Source organism: Pan paniscus, chromosome 7 (assembly GCF_029289425.2).
Source record: "Pan paniscus chromosome 7, NHGRI_mPanPan1-v2.0_pri, whole genome shotgun sequence".
NCBI classification, from domain to species: Eukaryota; Metazoa; Chordata; class Mammalia; order Primates; family Hominidae; genus Pan; species Pan paniscus.
Window position 1 is genome coordinate 15148540 of NC_073256.2, and position 9967 is coordinate 15158506.

At 40.8% G+C, this 9967-nt stretch overlaps 1 protein-coding gene across 5 annotated transcripts in view; it reads left to right on the plus strand.

Moving 5' to 3' along the window:
* Positions 1-9652, plus strand: part of FBXO25 (F-box protein 25) — a 71600-nt gene extending 61948 nt beyond the window's left edge. For all 5 annotated transcript variants that reach the window (XM_034965594.3, XM_034965591.3, XM_055107359.2 and 2 more), the window contains one exon: positions 544-9652. In XM_034965594.3, coding sequence (XP_034821485.1) covers positions 544-633 — 90 coding nt within the window. In that variant the 3' untranslated portion in view covers positions 634-9652. The remainder of the gene's footprint in view (positions 1-543) is intronic.
* The last annotated feature ends 315 nt before the right edge of the window (positions 9653-9967 follow it).

Genomic DNA, 9967 nt, shown 5'->3' on the forward strand with positions numbered 1-9967 from the left:
ATCCTTAGGTATGTGAGCATGGCCAGCTCCCTTGGAGCAAGCAGGAGCCTTGGGGGCTGAGGCCGTGTGTCCCCCTCTCCTGTCCTATGCAGGGAGCCCAAGCTGATTCAGGGATGAATGGCGGGTGGAGGGAACCCTGTGTAACAAAGTGAGCCAGGAACAGGAGGACAGGACAAAGGAATGGCTGGGACCAGAGGACAGAAAGTCCCCAGTGGTTTCTTCTGTGGCCTTGTAGATTCCAGGGCAGTGCAGGGTGGTGTCAGCAGCTGGCTCCTCTGACTCAGTACCAGATTCGGCACTGGAGGGCAGACCTGGGGCCACCGTCTCCTGCCCTACCTGAGCAGGAGTTCCATGGGAAACCTCTATGTAGAATCGGCTGCGGCTGCCCTTGTGTTGGTCATTCTCATCCAAGTTATCTCCCGTGTACCTCTGAGGTGGGGCCCAGGGTCCACATCAACAAGCAGCTGACGACCCCTCAACCACCATCACTAGAGTGTGGCTGGTGGTGGGGCCCCCTCCTAACCATCTCCCACCTCCCCACAGGACTCAGGACACCCCTGCACGGCGGCCGACCCTGACAGCTGCTTCACGCCTGTGTCTCCGCAGCACTTCATCGACCTCTTCAAGTTTTAAGGGCTGCCCCTGCCATCCCTGTTGGAGATTGTGAATCCTGCTGTCTGTGCAGGGCTCATAGTGAGTGTTCTGTGAGGTGGGTGGAGACTCCTCGGAAGCCCCTGCTTCCAGAAAGCCTGGGAAGAACTGCCCTTCTTCATAGGGGGGACTGCATGGTTGCATTTTCATCACTGAAAGTCAGAGGCCAAGGAAATCATTTCTACTTCTTTAAAAACTCCTTCTAAGCATATTAAAATGTGAAATTTTGCGTTCTCTCTCTCTATATATATATAGTTCAAAAATATTTTAGGTGGTCAGCTCCACATTCTTTGTTGACCTGACACTAACGGCCAATAATATGCTTCTTAATTATCAAATTATAGTTTCCCAATTTTATACTAATTGGGGGTGGGTTACAAAACATTTGATCCTTGTAAATACATTGTACAGAATATTTATTTTTTCTCAAAATGCATTTTAACTACTACATTGGCTGTGCCCAAATGAGTCCTCTTTGAATAGAAAGTGAACCCAGGGCAATGACAGCCATTCTTGTCTTAGGGACTATGGATCGGGGTATGAATTGTGCACACGCAGCCCAACAACGGGCAGTGGTCTCTGTGCTCCTAGGCATCCAGCACAGGTTCTGGCAGGGCACCCCTGCTGGGGTTGCGGGCTGGTCTGTGCATAATCCTGGACTGTGATGGGAACAGCCCAGTGCAGTCTAAACTTCAATTGTGTTGAAACAACTTTAATAGACAAAGTAATAAATCATGTTTATCTATTGATTTAAACTTCATCAGTTTTGCATCCTACTGAGAAATGTTAGTGATTTTGATATTTAAATCCTTAAAAGATTGCTTCGTTTTTAAAATAACGCATGTCCATTTTAGAAAATTAGAAAATCAATCCCACCACCCAAAGATTATTGTGCATGCTGAAAAGAGTATGAAAAATCCCCTCAGCAGGCATAGGATAGAAATGTATTGTTGTATATTTCCATTTTTGAATAGGGTCAAGGAGCCCAAGCAAATCATTTCTACTTTTTCCTTTAAGCATAATAAAAAAAAGTATACTTTTATAGCGTTATAAATAGGAGTAAAAAAAGATTCTGGATTTTTCAGCCCCACTTCTGTGAACTGACACAAATGTCCAAGAATGCATTTATTTGTCAAATTATAGTTTCTCCTGAGGCGATGCAAATACCTGGGGCCTCTGCGAATATATGTTAGTTTTTCATGAGACCATAAATGTCCCGTATACCACTGTTACTTCACAACGCCCCCCGTCCCGACCCTGCCTTTTTTAGAAATGTAGAACCATATCCTAAATGTTATTTGGAAACTTGGCTTTTATTAGCTCCACAGAATCACCCAGATGGAACAGGCTTTTTCATCACAACATATTGGGGTTCCTGAGTGTCTCGCCGTTAGCATCAATAACTATGATAAGCATCGTCACACAACAATGTGGCCGTCTCCTTACAACCACCAGTAGTACAGCCAACATCATGAGTCAAACGTATTTTAAGGCTTTTAAATATATTTCTAGATTGTTCATGAAAAAATTTTTTTGGAGTTTGTTTTTGAGACAGGGTCTTGCTCTGTCACACAGGCTGGAGTGCAGTGGTATGATGTCGGCTTACTGCAACCTCTGTCCCCCAGGCTCAAGTGATCCTCCCACGTCAGCCTCCAGTGATCCTCCCACCTCAGCCTCCCAAGTAGTCAGGACTACAGGCATATACCACCATGCTCAGCTGTTTTTTTGTATTTTTAGTAGAGATGGGGTTTCACCGTGTTGCCCAGGCTGGTCTCAAACTCCTGAGCTCAAGCAATCCACCTGCCTCAGCTTCCCAAAGTGCTGGGATTACAGGCATGAGCCACCGCATCCAGCTGAAAAAAGAAATTGTTCTAATCTAGGAAAGGGAGTAAGTACATTGAGTTTCCATTATCCCTGAAGCACAGGTATTTCTTTTTCTGTTGGTGCTGTTTTAATACGTGAAGAATTTGATGTATGATAAATTGTGAGCTTGAATATTTCCATATATTTATTATCCATTTGCTTTTATTGTTTTTGGTAAATTAATGTGGTATTTGCCTGTTTTTTGGGGTGGATGTTAGTCTTTTTTCATGTTAGTTTCTTCTTAAAAGGAAACTATCCTTTTGAAGTTGTGATTCTTTCCCCTAATTTGTCACATACTGTTATTGTCATTTAATTGTTAGATGTTATAACAGTTCTCAGCTGTGCTATCAAATCACAGATGTGCATTTAACTTGTATAAATTGAGCAGTACTTGCTTGGAAAACATAACCATATTAATAGTGTAGGATTCCAGCTGTTCTGCTGGGCTGGCATATTTCCACAGGCCATGGACACAGCTAGCCGCATTGCCACTGCATGGGTCACAGCCTCCTGCAGGTGCGTTCGAGGGACAAGCTGTGGGAGCTGGGCAGGTAAGCAGGGATGGCTTACATTGCTGGGGAGAGATTGAAAGGTTAATGGAGGGTATAAGGACAGAATAAAGACAATTTTGAGGCACTGATCAGTTATTTACAGAAGATCAGACAACACCAAACAGAGATGAGAAGAGAAATCATAGATCTCCACTTTGGAATGGTATTTTTGAATACAGTTTCTATCAGGGGGCCTTCCAAAAGTAGGGATGCCACTCCTGTGAGATTACGTTACATTCTGATGCCTTCATTACAATGAAGTAGATAATTCAGGACCCCAAGAGCCTAAAGCCAGGCAGTAAGTTTCACTTGCCCATAACTCCTGTGAAAGGCAATGCCAGACACTCTCAAGATAGAATCTCCAGTCATTCTCGGACCTGTTCTCAGTCTGCGCTGCTCACTCAGGGCTGGTGTCTCTTGACACCCAGTTACAATTTCCTTTTGCCTATTTTGAGTCAAAAAGTCACATTCCTCACCTAATTTATGAATACACACAAATTGGAAAGCCATGCAGTAGCCTCTCAGGAGCAGACAGATTTGTAGCTGTCGTGGTTTACTGCATGATGTACAGGCTCTCTGTATGCACTGTGTGTGCGTACTTTACAGGGCTGTACACAGCAAACTGCGTCTACTTTATGGAAAAAATTTAACCATCTGTGAACAGTTTTTTGCCTTAAATGCTGCTTTTAGAACCAAACTGTCATATAAGATTTATCAGCTCTTTTAACACCTTTGTAGATTCCTGATGCTGTGTACAAAATCATGTCATCTATGAATAGACAGTTTCACTTCTTCGTCTCAGTCTAGATGTCCTTTATTCTTTCTTGCCCCGTTTCGCTGGCTAGAATCTCTAGTACAATGTTGAATAGCAGTGCAAGAGTGAACATCCTTGTCTTGTTCCTCATCTTAGGGGAAAGCTTTCAGTCTCACCATTAACTATGATGTTAACCCTGGGTTTTCCATAGATACCCTCTATTAGGTTGGGGAGGTTCCCTTCTATTTCTAGTTTGTTTTTATCATGAAAGGGTGTGGATTTTGTCAAATGCTTTTTCTGCATCTCTTAAGATAATGTGGTTTTTGGCCTTCATAAGATCATGTGCTGTTATTACATTGACTGATTTCTATATCTTGAACCAACCTTGCATTCTTGGGTCAAAGCCCACTAAGTCATGGTTTATGATACCTTTTATACATAGCTGTTAGATTTGGTGTGCTGGAACAGCCAGCCCTCTGTATCCACGGGGGATTGGTTCCAAGACCCCCACCCCCACCCCACCTGCCACCCACCACCTTGTGATCTCTTGGGTTTTGGTGTCCATCTCATAGGATAAGCTTAGAAAGTGTTCCCTCTTCTGTGTTTTGGAAGTGTTTGTGGTGGTTTCTTGTTAATTCTTCTTTAAATGTTTGAGAGAACTCCATATAAGATTTGAAGTCACTGAGAAGCTTCAATTATCCTTTAAGAGGATAAGACCATTTTCTCCAGAGATGCCTTTTAATGGTTTTTCTTTTCATTGCGAAGGCCTAACTTAGTAGATAAATGGACTGTGAAACCTAGTCTGTTCTGCTTATCTTCAGAATAATCAAAAGGAAGGGGTGCTGCCCTCTGAAAAAAGTTAGAAGCAAGCCTGCCTTATGAAACTTGACTTTTTAATCTCCCTCTCTTCATTATGATGTGTGCACGTGATGGACACCACTCACCTCCCTTTAGTCCCTATCAAATGCTACCCAATGGCAAAGCCAAGGGATTAGCAACAGGTAGGAGGAAAAAGAAGGACCTGCATACATGACTAACCAGCACCAGCCATTGGGGCCCTCTATGGCTGACACCAGCATCCACCCTGCACTCATGTGTATCTCAACAGAATTGCTGCTTCTGTCTTCACTCAAGCCCCACTCCTTATCCCTTCCTGTTGTTTCTGCATAGAGGAGGCAGACCCTCAACTTTGGAAAGCAGTGTCCCCCCGCGTCCCATGGGCTAAATGCCACTGAGCTGGTAGGAGCTGCTCAGCTGTAGCCTCTGCCTTCAGAATTTCAGCAGGAACTACATCATTGTGTGCCTAAAAAGCCCTGGCTCACAGCATGAGACAGTGTGTTCTAGGTGGTAACGTGGCACCTGCACATGCACCCCCAGCGGTCCTCTCTAAACTCATGCAGTGTATGGCTGCTGCCATTCTCGCCCTCAGCATCTGTGAGATGGAGCTGCTCCCCAGGGCACCTGCCCCAATACAGGCCACGTGGATCTGCCATTGCTTTTCACGTGAATGCCTAGGAGAGGCTGTTAACCCTCCTAGTTGTCCTTTTTGTACTTGGTCCTCTTCCTTCCAAACCTCACTGGCTCAAATCCACAGAGTGACAAAGAATAGAGATGCCCAGAGCACCAGCTGGAGGGGCAAGCAGGAGAAGGCACTGCTGGTGCCACAGGGGTCCTGGGCTGGCTCTTGGACCATAACCAGCATTCACTGAGGATGCGGTTGCTTTGAAATGCTCTTGTTCTTCCTGTTTAAGTAAGGGAGAGCAAAAAAAATGAGGACATCTGTGTCAAATACAGGAGACACCTCAACTGTGTCGTTTTTGCATGGAAATTTCCTTTTTATTTGATAATCATTTGAGAAACTTGCACAGATGAAGGCAAGTTGGTTTTTATTATCTAACCTATGTAGTCAATTCTAATGTCATTTAAAAGAATTTGACATGTTAAAATACACATGAAATTTACCATCTTACCTATTTTAAGTGTGCAATTTAGTGGCATTAAATACATTCATACTGTGCAACCTTCTCTACCATGTATCCACAAGTTCAACTTTACAAGATGAACTTTTGTCATCTTGTAAAACTGAAGCTCTGTACCCATTAAGCACCAACTCCCTATTCCCCATCCACCAGCCCCTGGCAGCCTCTGTTTGTCTCTTTGAATTTGACTTCTGTAGGGACCTCGTATGAGTGGAATCAGAAGGGATTTGTCCTTTTGTGACTGGCTTATTTCAGTTAGCATAATCTCCTCAAGGTTTATTCAAGTTGTAGCATGTGTCAGGATTTCTTTTTAAGGCTGAGTGATACTCTGTTCTATGGATGGACCACATTTTGTTTGTGTACTCATCTGTTGAGGACACTTGAGTTGCTTCCACCTTTTAGCTATTGTGAATATTGCTGCCGTAAACATGGGTGTGCAAATATCTGAGTCTCTGCTTTCAATCATATGGCAATTCTATGTTTAATTTCTTAGGGAACTGCCGTAACTGTTTTACCCGGTGGCTGCACCATTTTACATTCCCACTGAAGGTTCCAGTTTTGCCACATCCTTGCCAACACCTGTTTTTAATAATTGCCATCCTAATGAGTGTGAAGTGGTATCCTGCTGAGATTTTGATTTGCATTTCCGTAATGACTAGTGATGCTGAGTATCTGTTTGTTGGCCGTTTATATGTCGTCTTTGGAGAAATGTCTTATTTGGGCTCTTTGTCCATTTTTCAATCAGGTGTGTGTTTTTATATGTTCTGGGTATTCACCCTTTTCAAATATATCATTTTAAAATACTTTGTCCCATTCCGTGGATTGCCTTTCACTCTGTTTTGTTCTTTGATGCACAGAAGTTGTTTCTTTGTTTTAGTTACCTGTGTGTGCCTCTGGTGTCATATCTAAGAAATCACTGCCAAATCCAATGTTGTTAAAAGTTTCCCTTATGTTTCTCCTAAATGTTTTAGTTTTAGCTCTTAGTTTAGGCCTTTGATCTATTTTAATTTTTATATATGGTGTGAGGTAGATCTAGCTTCATGTGGATGTCCACTTGTCTAGCACCATTTGTTGAAAAGACTGTCCTTTCTCCCTTGAATGGTCTTGGCACCATCAAAAATCATTTGACCCATATGTGCAAGGGTTTATTTGGGGATTTGCTATTCTGTTCCATTGGTCTACATGACTGTCTCTGTTTCAATACAACACCATTTTGATTATTGTAGCTTTGTCATAAGTTATGAAATAAGGAAGTGAGAGACCTCCTACTTTGTTCCCTTTCAAGATGATTTTGGCTGTGTGAGGTCTCTTGAGATTCCATATGAGTTTCAGGATGGAAAAAAAAAGCCACTGGGATATTCTGATAGAGATTGCATGAAATCTATAGATTGCTTTGGACTATGGACATCTTAAGGTATCCAATCCATAAACACGGGATTGCTTTCTATTTATTTGTGTTGACCTTACTTTCTTTAAGCAGTGTTTTATGGTTTTCAAGTACAAGTCTTTTGCTTCCTTAAGTTTATTCCTAAATATTTCAGGTTTTTGTTACTATTATAATGGAATTTTCTTAAATTTCCTTTTTGAGATTGCTTGTTATTGTATAGAAATATCATGGATTTGTTGTGTTGATTTTGTAAGCTGCAGTGTTACTGAAATTTTTTTTTGTATATGTATGGACACTAGGATTTTCTACATATAAGATCATGTCATCTGCAAACAGATAATTTTGCTTCTTCCTTTCCAGTCTGGATGCCTTTTATTTCTTTTTCTTGCCTAATTGCTCTAAGACTCCAGTACTGTGTTAAATAGAAGTGGTGAGACAGGGTATTTCTGTGTTGTTCTTGATCTTAAAGTGCTTTCAGTCTTATTGAATATGATGTTTACAGTGGGATTTTCATATGGCCTCTATTTTAGGTTGTTTCCTTCTATTCCCAGTTGTTGAGTTTTTATCATGAAAGGGCATGACATTGTCTCAAATGCTTTTTCTCCATCAATGGAGATCACATTTTTTTCCTTCATTCTATTAATGTAATACACATTACATTTATTGACTTGAGCATGTTGAAACATCTTTGCATACCAGCTGTAAATCTTACTTGGCCATGATGTGTAATCCTTTCAATGTCCCACTGAATCCTCTTGGCCAGTATTTTGTTGAATATTGATTTTAAAAAATCTTGATCAGGAATACTGATGTGTGGTGTTTTTTTCTTATAGTGTCTTTGTCTGGTTTTGGTATCAGAATAATGCTGGCCTCATAGAATGCATTTGGAAGTGTCCTTTCCTCTTCAGTTTTTTGGAAGAGTTTGAGGAGAATTGATTTAATTCTTCAGATGTTTGGCAGAATTCCCATATGGCCCTGGGCTTTTCTTTCTTGGGAGGCTTTTCTTTACTACTTCATGCTCTTGACTAGCATAGGTCTGTTCAGATTTTCCATTTCTTCATGATTCAATCTTGATAGGCTGTGTGTTTCTAAGAATTTGTCCAGTTCATCTAGGTTATCCAATTCATTGATATGTAATTGCTGATAGTACTCTTAATCCTTTTTATTTCTGTAAAATCAGTTGTAATGTCTCCTTCTGGTTTTTAGTTGTTTTTCTTAGTCACTCTTAGCTATCAACAAACTCTTGGTTTCATTTATTTTTCTCTATTGCTTTTCTGTTCTCTATTTTGTCTCTGCTCTAATCTTTATTATTATTATATCCTCCATTCTGCTGGCTTTGGGTTGATTGCTCTTCTTTTTCTAGTTCTTTCAGATGTAAATTTAGGGTTGACTTGAGATCTTAATTAATTTGTTTAATAGTTGTATTTACATTTACAAATTTCCCTCCTACCACTGCTTTGACTGTACCTGTTTTTTTGTATGTTACGTTTAAATCTTCATTTACCGCAAGATATTTTCTAATTTCCCTTGTGAGTTCCCCATTAATCTGCTGGTTGAGAGCATTGTTTAATTTTCACATAATTGTGTACTTTTCAGTTTTTCGTCTGTTACTGATTTCTAGTTTCATCCCACTGTGGCCAGAAAAGATATTTTATTTCCTCAGTCTTTTGAAATTTGTTGACTTGTTTTGTCGTCTAACATACTGTCTATCCTAGAGAAAGGTCCATTTGCACTTGAGAAAAACGTGTGTACTGCTGTTGTGTCTGTTAGGTCCAGCTGGTATGATGCTGTTCAAGTTCTGTCTTGCAACTGATCTTCTGTCTGGTTGTCCTATCCGTTACTGAAAGTGGGCTACTGCAGTCTCCTACTCTTACTGTAGAACTATCCATTTCTTCCTTTGATTCTGTCAATGTTTGTTTCATATATTTTGGGCTCTGATGTTTGGTGCATATATATTACATCTTGGTGAATTTTCAAACTTTTTAAATTTCAACATGAAGATGAAATTATAGGATGTCTGGGATTTCCTTTGAATCCGTGGGGCTGGGAGTAACTATAAATGAAACAAGATTGGCCGGGAATTTGAGGCTGCAAGGATAGGTACACACTGGGGAGTGAAGCCGGGCTCGGAGCAGATGGTAAAGATTGCTGGCTTTTCCAGCCATGGGGCTCTCTTGCCACTTGGCAGTAGTGGCATGAAGCCGCCACCAGGGGGCCAAGCACCAGTGCATGTGGCTGTGTTCCAAACTGTTTGGACAATAAAATCCGAATTTCACATACTTTTCTTATGTCATTAGATATTACCCTTTTACATCTTTTCACTATTTAAAAATGTAAAAATCATTCTTAACATTTGGGCTGTGCAAAAACAGGTGGTGGGACCAATTTTGGCCTGTATTTCACTTGCCAACCCGATTTATACTTTTGTATCTATTTGACATTTTCCATTAAAAGTTATATAACACTACTTTTTTGTACTTGTTACTTTTTAAAAAAAACTTTCTACAATGAAAATACATTATTTTTACAATAAAAAGTCAAAATACATACACAAAAATGTTACCCATTAATTATGGGAATTACTTCAAGGTAATTCTTATTTTGAAATATCTTTTCCAATATTTTCTCTTATATCGCTTTTTGAAGATGCATAACATGATCCCAAATAAACAGCTGAATAAACACCACCCTCCTCTCCCCTCCTGCCCAGAAACCCACCCATCTGGAGCTGCATCTCCCAGGAAAGGAGACTCTAGAGGGAACCGCCTTCTTGCAGTGCTCT